The following is a 17,361-nucleotide window of genomic DNA, read 5'->3' on the forward strand; positions in this document are numbered from 1 at the left end:
GTTCATCTTTCGATTTAGAAGAAAAAAAGAACGCGGACAAACGTAGTTGTTTTGCGAATTTTTAAGCGGTGTTTTACGAAATCGCACCGGTTCTCCTTAATTCTTTCGATTCGAGACAACTTATGAAAAATTAGAGATTTATAATGGACCATAGATCGCGATAGATCCTTGATTATTGGCGACTTTTTAAGCTAAGATTCTCTCACCGGTTGATAGAAATATCATCATATTAGCGATCAATGCGTGACATAAGCTTGTATAATTAGTTCGTCTCCTCGTCCACGATTATCGGCGCACACAAGGAAAAGCGTTTCCTCGCGGGATTTATTTTTAACTCGCGAATAAAAATACTCCGGCTTTGCCTTCGTGTTCGCGTACATGTGTATACAAGCTTTACCCCGCGAACTGCGTGTTACGCAACTGCGCACGTGCGTTCGCCGAATCATTCCACGTGGAATGTCGAGTGACACTCGGGAAATATATATTTATCTGACCTTTAATATTTGTTGTACGAATCGCATTAATATTCATGAATTAATTGCAATCCCGATGAATACAATGAATACAATGTTTGTTGTATTCTCTTCTCTCTCATTGTTTCTTTCTCTCTTTCAGATAGATAATTGAAAAATCACGGAGAATACCACGAGTTAATCGTAAGCCACATCCGGCTGTTGTTGATTTATCTTTATGTATGATCTATATATAAAGAATTTATTTTTAGATTAGATAAATTCCATTACGCGTTTCATGTGCAAATATTTTAATCACGCTTTATGCTAATCACGTCATTCATTATCACCGCGATAATTCTGCGTAGACTGGAATTCGCGTAAAAAAAATGCATGCGTTTTTTCGATGGTTATCATACATGGTTCCAAATTTTATGACCATTTATAAGAAAAAAAACATGAAAAAGTGTGTTCAGTTATATATATATATATATATATATATATTATATTATATTATATTATATTTTACGAACAATTTTTTACACTTGCTAGTTTTTATTTGCGCCACAATGGACAATACATTTTACGTAAAAAAGTTTTAATTTGTTTTATATAGCTACTTTTATTATACACTTTCTTTTATTTTACAAGCATGTTATTATTATTCCATAATTGATGTAGCATGAGAAACAAAATTCTAGCGATAAAATGGCTTATCTCATCTCATAATTATGCAATTTCAGATTCTAAAGAAGTGACATACGAAGTGATAAGACGTCCTGAAGCGCATTAGATTGCAGTTGCGCCCATTATGTAAGCCGCATGCGTTTTCGCGGAACACGTGCATTACGCGTTCGTTGGTGAATAACAATAATGCTTCGGGAAAAGAAAGAGAAGGAAAGGGGGAAGGGAGGAAGAGAGAGAGGGAAAGATCGAGTGTGCGTGTTCTTCTTCGAACTTTACGAATAAACAAACCCCCCCCCCCCAAAAAAAAATCCTCACAAGGGTAAAAAAAATATACCAAGTAAATAAAAAAATCCCAACTTGTACGCAAAAAAGTTTAATATCTATTCCTAGAAAATAACATTTAAAAAAATTTTTCCTTGAAAAATAATTTTTATACAAAATAAAAAACTAAAAAATGATTTTCCTCTAAAAAATAAAAATCTTTAAAAAATCAAAAATCTAAACTAAATATGAAATCAAGGTAACTTCAAGTGTGTGTGTGTTCTTCTTCGAATTTTACGAATAAACAAATTCAACACGACTGAGTATCGGATACCGAGTCGATCGATGAGTTTATCGACACGATTTTCCCCGATTGCAAATTATACGCTGAAAATTTGAAAATTCGAAGAAGGGGGGAAGAGTAAGTTAAAAATTTCTAGGATCCTAATATGGAAATCGGACAACTCACCGAATGACGCATGCTCTCTCGCTCGTTATTTAATCTGATATTACGCAACTTTGTTGCTGCTTGTTTTTCGGGAATGCGAATCATTAATTTCTTTTCCGTAGCTGTCTCATTGTACTTATTATTCTTACGGGAAAGAGTAGCATTAACAATCACTATAACGCCTCCTTTAATAGAGAAAAAGAATATTGAATGATATATCCCACAAAATAAATCGATTAACAATTATAATTTTTGACCGTCATAAATTTTCAAAAAAATTATATACTGGGTTTTACGCTCGCCGAATCTTGAGAATTAAAGGATTGTAAATCGGCCTATTACAATCCGAAAATCAATCCGTTTCATCAACACAGATACGTATCAACTACGTGATATGGGCAATAAATTATCGGGACACGAAACGTCGTCGAAATTGAGCAATCTTCTGACATTCCAGTCGCTCGCTCAATTACACGTACGACGATTTTGTGTGACTCGTGTTACTGAAAGCTCGGAATCTGATCTGTCGATTTTTCCGCGTCGCCCGGAAGTCAACTACACAAGGCTCTCATTCGAATAAAAATAGACATCGAATAATACCAAAATATGTGCCGTTTAAAAAGAAAACGTAAAATAAAATATGAAAATTATTTTATTACATAGAAATACGCGCGCGCGTATTATCGTATCCAAATTATACATACATATACCTACATAGAAAAATCAAAGATCCAACAAAGTTTGTGCAATGTTGCGATGTACGTTGAAATCGCAATTTCGCGAAATCTCGATGGACGCGCTCCAAAACTAGAGCCACTTTCGCCTACGACGAGGGGACCGCCGATCTCCCAAAACACCTCTGAGTTTCCGAATTAGCTCGGAATTATTTCGGTGACTCGTAAATTTTCTCGAATGCGTCTATTTGAGTACATCACGCTTATTGTTGTCGCGTATCTTTCTAAAATACCTCGGTGTACGCACCGAGGAAAGAGATAATGATTCGCGCGACAAAAAATAATTCCGCGAATGCGCTTGTTCATCGTATTCGGCGCATCGATGATTAATTAAACACGTAAATTGTTAATCAACGGCGAATATATATCATCGTTGGCTAATGTAATTCCGACGTAAATCGCGCAAACGACTGGCCGTGATCGGATTCGGTCGCGATAGGTCGTGTTTCAAGTCGCACGCGTTTGTGACGCATACGGAAACACCGCGCTGCGTGACGTACGCCACGTGTTACGTCCAGAGTCGGATTGATAGATAGAATGGAAGGAGGAGAATCTCACGTTCCGTTTTTCCGCTCGTATGTACGACGTAGACGCGAATAATCGGCAAATTTTGCACGAGCGAAAAATCCGGCCATGATTCGACCAGCCGGGAATTTAAAAGATTTTTATTTTTTTTCTTTCGGTTCCTTTCCGCTGTTTAATTTGCATGCAGATTGCAGCGGTTGATCGCGCGCGCGATTATTACATCATATATGTATACGTTATACGTCGATGGAAGTGACTCGATTCGGATAAACAAAGTCTGCGGTCTACGTAAATATGTGATATTTATCTTATCTATGTGTGCGTTGCTGTTATCAGAATTCATCATATTTTACGGCACAGCTTGAGACGATAAATCTATAATTTGTGACAAAAAATGCAAAACAAAAATCTATTTTATTTGTATTCTAACACATACATGTGTATGTGTCTAGATATACTCTTCAAGTGTTTCAACGTAAAATTATAAATAGAATTCTCTGTTCCCCGAATATTTTTCATTGCAAATTGCAAATTGTTAAAATCAGATTTTATTAAAAAAATTGATCGCGTCACGCGTAGACTGGCAAAGAGTTAATACGAAAAAACGTATTCCGATATTCAAATCGAGGTTAAAACAGCTTCTTATGACGTCAACGTACGGCATTATTCTATCATTTCTCCGCTAAGTGATAAAGGTGTCTTCTACGGAAATAAGCGCGTTTATTCTCTAACATGAGATTAAATAAAAACATTACGCAATTCCATCAATCGCTAACGCTTCCGTATTATTAGTCTATCAAATGACTGTATAATTCTATTGTAGTTTTTTTCGTCCGTGTTTGCGAAGGAGGATATCTTTAAATAATACTCGTGAAATATATATACAGTGACGCGCCTTGTCGGAATGATTTCGCGAGTGATCTTATACGCGGCCGAAGCGTCATCGGGAAAAATAAATGAGATTGATTCACGTATGCAGCTCGATTCTCTCGCAATTATTTTGCCGAATCATCGTGCCGGCTGCGCGTAAAATCGTAGGCTGCACCTACGGATTTTCCGCCGGCACGTTACGACACAGTCTGCCTAATTCGTTCAGACACACCATATATATATATATATATATATATATATATATATATGTAATATACATTTGCAATGTGCTTTTTCGAAAAATTATTATACACGATATAGGAGATACAAATACAAACGCGTACGATAACTTAGCTCGATATGTGTATATTATACATACACACATAATACATACATATATTTAATGATGAACTCATTGAAATATGTAATGCGCAACTTTTAAGCGCGCGCATGAAAATCTTTCGAAATATCAAACTAAATATCAAAATATTATAATATATTATAATTTTTAAAATGTGATTCTGTCATAAATTCGAAGATAGGAGGCTACTATTCATTTCGAAATATCAAAGAATCAACTTGTCACGGAAAAATTACTTTGTTAGCCAATTTCGCCGTCGATGACTCGATACGGAATTACGCGCTATTAATATTTCTTGTTGTCCGTGCGATAAACAACGTAGCGGAAAAATGATTGTGGCCAACTGCGCGAATCCTTCTTCCGAATGCGCATCTTTCCGCGTATGGTATCCGCTCTCATATTTTAATCGAGCATTTTTTCGAGGAAATCTTATCTTCGGTGTCACCTATTATTCCGGGAATAGAAGGGAAAAAAAAACAGAAAAGAGATAGAGCATGTTATATCGACGAGTGTGTGTGTGTGTGTGTGTGACTGTGTGTGTGTGTGTTTCGACGCCGCGTATTACGCAATGCAGGCAAGCCGCACGTGACCGGTTGCGCGTGTACGGATGCGTCGTTCGCATTTACGTTTCTCTCGCGAGATTCGGATTCCTCTCTCGCGGGGAACTTGGAAAAAGTTCTCCAAGATTAACAACGCACTACATCATCTTTCCTCAATTTTCCGCGCAGCTGTTTAATGACTCGCGAATAACTCATTTTCCCGAAGCGAGCTTCTCGCACATAATATTGCGATTAAAGATATGCGACTATATATTATACATATATATATATAATAAATTTTTGTAAAAATAGCCTCTACAAAATACTCGTTGCAACATGTATATATAATGTACGGAAAAGCGGAATTGTTGTTATTTTTGATATTATCTTTGTTTTATCGCGATTTCATAAACATGTTTACGAAAGCGACATCGTAGTTTAGAATACAAATAATTAGTGCTATGCTATGTCGCTAGATGAGTTAAAATTACCATGATATCATGCCGTGTCGCGATTAAGTCATCCGTTGACCTGATGCCAGCGTTTTTTTTTTTTTTTTTTTTTTTCCCCTGTCCTGATACACTCGTTCGAGGAAATGGCCTATAATATGCATACGTGACGTATCCTCACCCGCGCACAGCTCAATCTTCCCGGAAATTTATTTATTTTATTTCTCGTGCAGGGTCGTTTCCGGAAAATCTTGCCAGAAAGAGAGATAGAGAGAGAGAAAGGAATAATATAAAATTAATTTATTTAAGAGAAGAAAACTACATATTTTATAGGAGCTAAATAATTTTATACAGCTTTTTACGAGTCCGTAAAATAAATTTCCAACTCACAAGAGTGAGAAAATTGTAGTAAATTTGAATTAAATCAACAAATACATAATAAATATATTCGGCGCGTGTATGACGTAAGACGATGTCGGAAAGCCGTCGCGTCAGTCAGATATTATTATTACTCGCGGAATGTGCGTTTTAGAAAAACCGCTGAATAAAGGATGCGCGCGCGAACGCCCGAAAATAGTCTGGGTACGACGAACTCGTACGCACGGGTGTACGTAAAGGCATGTGCACAATGCCTAACCGGCCATCCGATACCGCTCTCGGTTGTGCGTGTCACGATTGCGGTCAGCGCTCACGTAATACGCGCGTACACGTGCACATCTGTACGCGCGCAAGCACGCACGACGGATACCGATCGACCGACCACTGATACCGTTATCGACGATGTTGAGGGGCATCATCTCGAACCGGTCTCCCATTTCGTCCTTATTCCTAGCCAACGCTCCTATTATGCAATCGAACCTCGATAACACGTGATAACAAGGGAAGAGGAAGATTTTAAACGCTTGATTACAGATTGAAATTCCGAATCTTCATCCAGCTCCCTAGAGCTCCCAGTATTATCCCTGAACGATTTAACGAGGATCTGAAGGCGGCGAGAATATAAATGACAGTGTCGAGGGGGATTCTGTCGATGGGCGAAAAAAAAAGGCGATCGATCGGAGACACCCGGTACAGTCGTATCATAGTCGCGTTACAGAGTCACGCTTTGCCGTTACATAATCGTGCGTCACGCGGCACGGTTTGATACGACTTGAAGAAGCGGCGAGGGGAGAGGCGTCAAAAGCGAGATCGAGAGAATTATATGGGACATTTTAGATCCCCGGAAATATTGTACAAATTGCCCGGGCTCGCTGATAATTATCGCGCGGTTACAAATCTCAATTAACATTCGTTTCAAAAATTTTGGCACCTTTCTCATCAATGAAAAAAGAAAATTTTAATTTTAGAGACTGATGTATTCTTTTTTCTCTCTCTTAAAAATTACTATAATGTACTTGGGAGTTAGTTCGGTGAACATAATTACTTCGGGACATGTAAGCTTTGTTTTATTTTCTTTTTTCTCTCCTCCTTTCTTTCTGTGAGAAAAATACCCGTTAATCTTTTGCGCGTCATTTTTCAGAGTACAATATTATTCACCGATTGTTTATGAATAGTGGACGCCTTTTAATCGTCGCACGTTTCGACGAGATCTCAATCCACGTGCGATTCTTACGCCGCGCTTCGCCGGCCTTCCACGTTGACACGTGACACGAGCGGATAACAAGCGAAGCCTTTACGCAAAAGGCATTTCATCCTCATTACATAATGCACACGATTGACGTCTCCCCTCAATTTTTTTCTCGCAAGTTCCGGAAAGATTTATTCACCATAATATTACAAAAATTATCGTCATTGAAATATAGCATAATTATTATGTATCTAGTATCGCGTCAAAATCGTGCAAAAAGAAGAGAAAAAAATATTTCAAATTCATATATATATTTATATTATAACGTCCAAAATTTTATATTTTTTTAAATTTATTATATATATTTCGTACTTTTAAATAACAAATATATAAAGTTTTACAATACCATTCGTTGGCTTTGAAATTTATTTTAAAACGCGTTCTATGATAAAAATCATATACAATTTATTTAATTACGTAAACTTTGAGATTGTTGGCTCATAATAAGATTCTTGACGATCCGGCTGGCAGTGTGAAAGTCGTTTAAGAAATGACGCGATGTGTGCGATATGTGTGTGTATGTGTGTGCGTGTGTGATGCAACTGTTAGCACATAGGGCGCAAACGCTCGCGCAATTTGCGCGGCGGCTTCGCCTTGTGTTATGTTGCGACCGTCTCGTCCGCCACGTGACTGCAACACGTGCAGGTTGTTATGTTAGACCGTTCACCTTCGTTGCATAATATATATGAGAAAAGGTCACCGTTCAACGAACAACGGAGCTCTGATATTTGCTAATATGCTCGATATAAATCGCGAAATGATTGCGATATCGATATATCCGTGAGATATTTTTCTAATTATTGAGAAATTAAATCGTTTCATAATTTTCTTTCTGAATAAAAATTTTAATATTGCTAGAAAAGTTTGACAATTGCATTGTCTGCGGAAAGAATGTAATCCTATTGTGACAAGAATCGTCGATATCGTTTAAATAAGAGATATAACTGCTCATAGGACAGATATAAGGCGTGTTGTTAATCTATTGTCTCTCTCTCTCTTTGTCTCTCATGATATAGTGATCGATAAACGGCCGATGATGCACCGTGTAATCTATAATATCCGAGACGACACATTTGATATCGCTGGTATATCCGGCTGGACACGCAACACACGTGCACATATATGTACACCTATACATGAGAAAACTGTAACCAGCAATACCTATACTTGCGAGTTAACACCTGCGACGATATGCATTTCCGTGCAACGCAGATATCGCTAATCCATTTTCTGACGTGTGTATGTATGTGTGTACGCGAGACTATACCCGATCAGGAAATAATCCGGATTGATCTTGAAAGATAATTGTTCCTTTATAGAAATTTTTCGTACGATTATTACAATAGACGGTCTACGATTGAAAAGCATTAGATCGATTCGAAGTGCCGGGAAATATTTTCTCTTCGTATATTGTTAAATAAATATACACGATCATCTCTCTACCGTGTTATTTATTTATCGCAATCTCCATTATCAGTGAGGAGCTCCAACAAAGTTACTTTAGCCGTACTGATACGTTATCGGCAACTATATAACTTAGTTATCTATTTAATTATTAATCTAGAGCATTTCAACGATTACAATGATATTATTCAACGTACAACTTTTTCTTCGATTTTCTTTTCGATTTCTCGGTTTCTTCATCCGCGGACTTTTCACTGACTCGGAAGATTTTCCACGATCGATCAATTGTATCTAATGCTAAGCGATTTTACAAATGCACGTGTACGACTTTCGAAATTCGCGAAGTTTATTGCGCGAATGATTTATCACCAAGTCGAGAGAGTTTTGTAAATTGAACCGTGGCCCACTTTTTGATAGACCCGTAGTGGCACGCAGTGAAGGAGATCGATGAGAAAGGAGAGAGCTCGCGAACTCGGTACAACGAGAAGAGGAGGAGAAGGAGGAGGAGGAGGAGGAGAGAGAGAGAGAGAGAGATCAATATATATATATATATATATATATATATATATATATATATATATATATATCAAAATTTTTATTTCGCGAGAGAAACGAAACTTCGATCTCGATAAATCGTTTCTTGCCATAAAAAAGAAACAATTAAAAAATTACCATTTTAATTATAAATGTGTTCCAAATTCAAAATCAAAATACTTACCGGATTAAATTATAATCGCAATTGGTTTTCATGGGGGGAAAAAAAAACTACCTCGAGAATATCGATTTTTTTTAAGCAATAGCTCGACGGAGAACTGAAACGATAAAAATAAAGTCCGACCTTGATCCTTGATCGTGATGCATTTCGCAAACGCGTTGCGAAGGCGAAACATTGTATGCATTTTGCGTCTTTTGCACGGATCGCAGAAAGTCCCTTCGCGTCTCTGTCTATCTCTCTCTCTCTCTTTCAAAAACGATACGCACACATTTTTGTAAATTCCGAGGAACCGTTCCCGCATGCGCGAGAAAGCATTTTATTCTCGTAACATCATCGGCCACTGCATATTAATTGCATTTCTTGAAATCCGGGGGACTTTATCTACTATCTTCGTTATTCGAGAGTCCATGATTCAGCCGTGAATCGATAGTCAGCTGATAAGATATATGCACCACGACCGGACACAATGGATGCACACCGATGATGATCACGTTCACGAATATCGCTGACGGTATTGCGTCATTCGAGAACGAGCTTCCTAGATCGCGCCAGTTATTCAGCAGTTTCAGAAATAATGCGACAAGATTATGACGAAAGAACAGACGCACGATCGCCCTCTGTTAAATTTTTTTTTTATCGATCTTTAAAATATTTATTTTCGGTAATATTTGGTCGTTAGTTAAATTATTTAATTTTTTCAATAATCGACGAGACACGTCGATCTTTAAAGAGAAAATCTCATACTGATGGAAATCTTGGCGCGAGATCTGTCAAAATGTGACTCGGAGTTTCGCACGCGCCATTCTCGCATTTCACCTGTCAGTAAACACGTGTTCTAGGATGCATCTGACACGAGATCGCGTCGCGGAACAAACGCGATAAAATGCCATTAAATCTCCAAGCGATTCTTATAGATCCCGTTTATCTCTCTCCCTCTCGGAAAAAAAAGTGATGCTTGTTACAATTTAATTCTTGAAATTAATTATTTTATTATTATTTTATTAATTAATATATATTTATTTTTTGAATTAAATAATTTCTAAAATAACTTTAGAAGAGTTTGGAGGATCGACGTTTATGTTAATGTTTCTCTGGACGTATACAATGTTTTTGAAATATTATCGTATAAATTCTACGTATGCTTCACTATATGTTCGTTCTCTCTTTAAAACTTTTTTTACGTAAATTGAATTTACGCGATTAATATCACAATTTTATGAAATTATTATCCTAAACACAATTGAAACAATTTGTCGAGATACTCACCAATTTTGAAAGATTCTGTCGATTCTGAGTTCACGATGGAACAGCGATCCACTTTGTCGTCGATCCTATTGATACTTTCGACTTTCGCACGATCAGTCAAATATATACATGTACAGTTTTCCGTGATTCCACACACGCCGTAACTATCGCTAACGCGAACGAAATGAAAACGGGAACGCGGCACGCGGTTATACTCCCGTTCTCGTCCAACGTCCCACGTCGACTGTCACACAACAGTCACGTCCTCCTAACACGAATTTCAACAACTTTACTCGGCGAGACGTTACATATCACCGACACTCGACGAAATTACAGTAATTACACTCCGAACGGATAATAAATATCCCAGTGGAAACCAGTGGTTAGTTACCCTTCCTCTTCTCCCAAAAAAGTGAACCTGAACGGAGAGATGAACTTGAACTCTCTTCTCCTCCGTTCGCGCTTCTTATCTCGCTGCAGGTGTCGGCGCGCGTCGCGTACATACAGCACATATACGCGTAACGTATGGGTTCTCTCTCTCTTGAAACGCAAGTGCGAGAAGGCGAAAGACGACGTGTACACGTCCGCTCGCTACCAAGTCGGACTGCCAACTGCGCGCACCGCGCGAAACTCTGACGGCGACTGCCGTGCCGCCGTCTCGGCCCCAATGTCGTCTGGTTACGCGATGCAGAGAAGACTGTGACTGGTCGGGGTTGTCTCTCTCTCTCTCCCTCTCGGCCGTGCGCGCGCGCGCACGTGCATCTGTGTCGCTTCAGCACGATAGTGGGCTCGTTCACGCGAACGCGTATCGGCTTGAGGGAGGAAAGGAGAGGGGGGAGGGGGGAGAGAAGGCTGAAAGAGAGGCCAGTTTACGCCTGGTTTATACTTACAGTTTATGCGGCAACCTCCCTCGTATCTCTTACCCACGCTCGCCACCATCGCTAATACACATACAAGTACGATTCTGCGTCAGATCGTCTCTCTCTCCCTACTAGATACATCACGCCGCCCCCACCGCTCCGTCCACTTCCCCCTCCACATCGCCGGCTGCCGCCGGATTGTATCTCTCGTTCTGAACTAGCGCGATTAGATTACGTCGCGCGCGCGGCTGCGACGCACAACTGTCAAATGTAAATGATATTTGACAAAGTTAAAATCTCACCGCCGGCTATTTCGCGGAATTCCCTGGTTTATTTCGAGATCCACTTCCATTTCTCGATGAAAATGTTGAGATGTCAAAAGCGAAGAAAATAATTAACTACAGTTTTTTTTAATTCGAGTTAACGACACTTAATGGAAGTGGTAAGCGAATCTCCATCGATTACGCTTCCGAGAATTTTTCAAAAAAATTAATTCAGATGTAAATGATTCGCGAATATTGGGAGAATTATTATTATTATTATTATGAATTGTGTGAGATATATTTTTTGCAATAAATTATAGTATATTTTTCAAAATGAAATTCTAATTTGAAAGCATGAAACGCATTATGAATATTCGAAGAAAGTAAATAACAACCTTGTATATTTATTTATGATTAGTTTACGAAAAAATATATTCGTCTCTCTAGGGGTCTCCAATTTGGCTAATATTATCATTAAAACTGTTGTATACACGTTCTGTCTTTACGTACCTATATAATAATATAAAATCGCAATCTACTCTCTAACGACAATCAGAGAACGCTATTGATCCTTTCGTATCTCTTGAGATTCCACAAATTTTAATCACTGCTTTTGTCATGATGGGAGCAATAAAAATTTATTATAAAATCGATTTGATAAGATTTTACACGGCAATAGACGTCGCAAAAATACGACGTTTGTTCTTTCTCATTTCGATATAATATCGCGCGCGTTATATATATATATATATATATATATATATATATATATATATATATATATATATTATCATATCTTGACACTAGACTGTGATTTTATAGCGATACAAAGATTTTCCTATATACATTATACAAAGTATACAGAGTTTGTTTTCGACGACGCGTGGGCGAATCTCGCGAGAAAGAGAGAGACGATGCCGGTGACCTCTCGGCGCGCGTTTTGCGGCCATGTTGAAAAATTGATTTACTCGCCGATCGCTGATCGCTGATAAAACAAGCTCGTAACGAGATACGTCGAAGAGAAATAGAGACAGGGAGTGCGAAAGAGAGAAATGCTATGTACTCGGAATCACGTCGGCCGCGATCCAGCCAAAACAAAGAGCGGGCCGCTCGATTCGGCCGGCCGGCTGGCAAGGTCCCTCGTCCCCCTCCCCTCCCCCTCCCCTCTCCCATCGCCGTATCGTCCTCCACAAACCGAATGCCAGACAACGAGGGCATCAGCCCCCGTGAATCACCGCCGGTCACCTTCACTTTTTATGCAACTTTCCGAATCCGATCTTGTCCTCCTCGCGCGTCGAGTCGCGTCGCACCTCGTTATGAATATCCACATGCAATCGACATTTTTTATCTCTTTTTATCTCGATGCATTATCGTGTAGTACAACGAAAATAGAGATGTCGTCGCGTTATCGAAACTGCTTTACTAATCGTGCGTCAACGCGAACGGTTATCGCGCGGTATTATTGTAGTCGTAAAATTTATCGAAACATCAAGTCCTTTTCTTTTTTTTCATTCTTTCATCTATAAAATTCTCTAATATTCTCTATATTATTATATTATAACGTGTATTTTAGTTTTTGTCACGCGTTATATATATATATATATATATATATATATAGTTTTACACTCTATTCTCTCTCTATTTTTACACTTTGTTTTCGGATGCAAAGTTTGACAGGGCTTGATTTACATAAAGTCGCGCGCGCATAACGATATCACGTGTTCACCGATGCCGACGGTGGGCGAATTCGATATTTCAAGGACACGCGCGCGTGCACGGATGTGCACTGCGTCGCTATCTCGGCACGCTGCAGTTTCGTGCACGTATGCGCGCACGCGTGTATTGTTTGCGCAAAGATCCACGATGAAGAATCGTAAGCTGTTGGGCAATGGAAAATAACAGGTCGGTAATAAAAAGGAAGAGGATTCCCCCCCCCCCCTCTCCGATTGAACAATAAGAGAGAATTAGAATGAAGAAAATAATATAATAATTTGTAAAATAGAAAAATACGTTAATAATTATATTATAAAATATTTAAAAATAATTATTATAAATCATTAAAATCTAATTATGATTTTAATAATTTATAATAAATATTTTTGGAAAATACTGAAGCGATATAAATAAATCGGCCTTGATATTGATCAAAAATAACATCGCGGTTACGTCCTTTTTAATATCCGTCACGATTTATTATCGATACGATTATTTTGCGCGATCGTATTCGCGATATAGCTTTCTTTCATAAAGATCGTATTTAATAATGTTGTTTTATGGCGTAATATTCTCGATATGTTATATATCTCTATCTATACGCATATTATACATCTATATAGGAGACTCAAAGTTGGGCTCTATGCGCAATAAGTATTTCTAAACACAAGGGTACAGAAATGGTCGCCTTTATTCCGACGCGTTTAACTTTTTGCGATGCGTTACGTTCTGCCACTCGCGACCGACACGTGTACGTATCCGTGGAATGCGTCATTGAAAAGTACGGGAAGAGCGTACGCCTGGCTCAAATATACACAGTCACTTTCCTTGTGCAATCTCTGAATCGGACGAGGCCGCGATTATTTCCTTGCGCAGCAGAGAAAAGCACGATGCTTATTATTGGGTGCATCGAAATAACATAGCGATTAACATTTAAAAAAAATGCGAATTATTTGAAATAAATATACAAGTTAAAAAAAAGTATCGCGCTAATTATGTATATAAATTAATGAAAAATGATATAGTATATGTGATAGAAGATTTTCTATTTAAATTAAAAAGACCTTTCTTCGCGAGAGAAAAATGCCGACGACAAGGTTTTAATGGAGAAACAGCTAGAGTTCAATCTTGACAACCTTGAGAATTTAATTGGAAAATTTGTCGTAAAACCGTGATATTTAAATGTTAATTAATTTGGATCGCGATAGAGATATATGCATTAAATGTGATGTTAACATTGTGTATCGCATCTTGATATGTATATCAAAACAACAAGTCATAAAGCTCCATATCTGGAAGCTCGCTGACGCAGATGCAAATATTTATTATCATTGCGTGCATAATCTTCAGGGAATTGTCAGCGTAATAGTTGGAGAGAAAGAGAGAGAGAGAGAGAACTATCCTTCGGGAATACAGGTTTCTTAATCGATAGCCGCGTGTGCTCGTAACGATAAATCTGCGAAGCATTTGACGAAGAGAAAAATATTGGAAAGCTAGATAAATTATAGTTTTTCCCAACTCTTTTGCTCTCTCTCTTTTTCCCGCTACAATTTTTTTTCGCGTAAAAGCGCGTTTGTGATCCGTGAGAGCGCCAAGTCATTAGCGACTGGCGTGTCATTTCGATCCAAGTCTCGGTGACGATGTGATAATTAAATCAGCTCTCCCCGCGGGAAACAATAGCGTCCTCCTTCCTCTCCCCCTTGTCTCTTTTTCCCAGCGAGTAAATGTTCCATGCGCTCGTTATACGAGCGAAATCGACGCGATGGCAATTAAACGCGATCGTGTCGAGCGAATTGCATACGCGATTAAATCCTAAGAGCGAATATCCGATCTTTTTAAGACACCCTATTGAGAGTTCACTGAGAAGCGAATAAATTTATTAACATACAAATCGTGACAATAAAATATAATTAAATTGTTAATTTTATAAATGCTGTTTTATGTATGATATTTCATAGATAAGTAAAAATTTTCTCATTCACGCAACCTAGTTTATAACTATGATAGATAAAACGAGGCTTTTTCATTCATTCAATCTTCATTAATATTTTCCTCATACAACGAGATTGTCGGAGCTGCTCATTGTCAGTGCACGTCCTTAGCGCTTAAGGAAAGTCGCAAGCGAACGGCGCGGCCAGTCACCTTCCTTATCGCGGTCTTTAACGCGCAAGGCCGTGGCGGGACCTCCGTATCTCGATCTCGAGACGGGCTTTTCTTGACGAGGTTTCGAAATTCTGGTGCGCAATTGGCTTCATTCCTTCCGGATAAAACTGTTCGATCGACTGCCAATCAGCGCGCGCGCGTTAATTGCCGAATAAAGGAATTATTTTTGCGCATCCGCAAAATTTAAGTATAATATTATATATACAATATATTATATATTTTCAAATATCTATATTATTTGCCAACAGATATATCTCTGCAACATAATAACGTATACAAATGAGCGAGCAAATAATGCATGAAATTAATTGACATTAAATGTGTATCTCGATTGACTTTTTACGATGATCAATCTATCGATTATCTTTCCTTCATTATATATGTATATGCGGTTAATTAAAAATGAAAAAGATACATAGCCATTCTCAGTAAGGAACGAAATAACTCGAGTGCTCGAGAGTTATGGAATATATTAATATTATCTAAGAGAGCGTTTCCCCTTCTCTCTATTTTATAATGATGCACGCTTGTTGGATTATTAATATACATATAGCGCGGGAGAGAGAGAGAGAGAGAGAGAGAGAGAGAGCATATTTTAAATGACCACCTCGTTCAACAACAATCATTTCCTCGGTTCGGTTTGCTCTCTCCTTAACTACGTCGAGACTACAGTGGAAGACGTCGAGGAGAGAAAGTGTAACTGTTAAAGTAATAGTGACGACGTTGCTGTAATCGGGATTGCACGTGCAAACATTTCCGATAGCTCGGCAAACCCGATTCCGTTTCTTTAATGTCCTTTCTTCGTTGAATCTAATTCGCTTCGGAGAAATGTGCGGAGGAGAATCTTAAAGCGGAATTTCTGGAACGCACGAGGAAAGCAAGAGGCTCTTTAATATATGCTTTTAATCATTCGCGATAGTCATCGAGATATAAATGGTATAATTATAAAATGTAATGTCGATTGCACTATTCGTTAATTAAGAAATAAATTAAACAAACCGAAACATCATCCCCTATAATTTCTTCGATAAATATATGTAAATATAAATATTGTATTCATCCGAAAAATTTTATGACGAATGACAAAAGATTTATCATTGACAAAAAATATACATAGGGGGCATGTAAGGGGAAAGTTTGATTCCTCATTTGCAGTTGCAACATATAGATTACTTTGATTCTCGTCGCCGTATAATTAACGTGTACGAGCCCGTGTAATAACGGTAATAACTGAAGCGAGGCGTCAATCGCGATTGTATTTATAAAGCCTAAGGTTCCTGACCAGATCCGGTCCAAGGTTCACTGGCCCCTGGATTCTCAAATATGAAAATATGGGTCGGTGACGTACGTCGGCATTTGTAAAAACACTGGGTGGTCGGAAAATAACGATTCCGTCGATCGAGTCGTATCGGTGGATTTCAAAAAATTCATTACGTGTCGACGATACTTTACTTAGTTCTATCTAGCAACTGAAGAATCCTCAACTTTCAAAATTAAAATGTCAATAAAAGAACAATCGGCGATTAATCATTTTCCTATAAACAGTTTGTCGGCGATAAAAATAGCGAGGAAATAAAAATTAGCGAGTAAGATATTCGCGTTGTCTCTTTATCATTTTTTTTTTTTTCGCCATCAAACGAAACATTCGATGGATCAAGAGAGATGCTCTATTTCGTTCACTCTGTATAAAAGACGGGAACCTACTTGGCTCGCGGACGGTACTTTCATCCGTCAAGTGAAAGCAATATGAAAGTGCCTGATTGTAAAGTAGAAAGGTGAAATGTACGATAAAAAGACGATGCCGTTACGTGCGTGTGTACCGGTCGACCCATTTGAAATTGCGACGAGAGAGGAGGAAGGATGGGATCGATCGCGAATGGAGAACGTTGCGGTCGGGCTTTGATTTCGTCTAAGGACAACGATAGGGCGATAGATTATCCGCGAAGAAAATGATCCCTCGTCTTTACGATCATCGACTCCTGAAATTAAACGCAACAGCGAAAATTTCATCGCGCGAAATAATCGGTGGAGGAAAACATTATTGG

The 17,361-nt window shown here is 38.4% G+C and overlaps 2 protein-coding genes across 6 annotated transcripts in view; one reads left to right on the plus strand and one right to left on the minus strand.

The window, feature by feature from the left end:
- Positions 1–17,361, plus strand: part of Calypso (ubiquitin carboxyl-terminal hydrolase calypso) — a 240,391-nt gene that overhangs the window by 11,090 nt on the left and 211,940 nt on the right. Inside the window, exon 9 of one of the 3 annotated variants that reach the window (XM_070292948.1) lies at positions 616–765. The exons of the other annotated variants lie outside the window; for them this stretch is intronic. Coding sequence (XP_070149049.1) covers positions 616–623 — 8 coding nt within the window. The 3' untranslated portion in view covers positions 624–765. Of the gene's footprint in view, positions 1–615; positions 766–17,361 lie in introns of those variants that run through there. 3 annotated transcript variants of the gene reach the window in all.
- LOC138931811 (uncharacterized) overlaps positions 1–17,361 on the minus strand; it is a 121,725-nt gene that overhangs the window by 5,430 nt on the left and 98,934 nt on the right. For 2 of the 3 annotated variants that reach the window (XM_070292952.1, XM_070292950.1), the window contains exon 1: positions 10,339–11,265. The exons of the other annotated variant lie outside the window; for it this stretch is intronic. The gene's annotated coding sequence lies outside the window, so the exon portion shown is untranslated. Of the gene's footprint in view, positions 1–10,338; positions 11,266–17,361 lie in introns of those variants that run through there. 3 annotated transcript variants of the gene reach the window in all.

The sequence above is a fragment of the Polyergus mexicanus genome, unplaced genomic scaffold (assembly GCF_030449975.1).
Source record: "Polyergus mexicanus isolate NDT 795.1 unplaced genomic scaffold, iyPolMexi1.0 SCAF_3, whole genome shotgun sequence".
Lineage (NCBI taxonomy): Eukaryota > Metazoa > Arthropoda > Insecta > Hymenoptera > Formicidae > Polyergus > Polyergus mexicanus.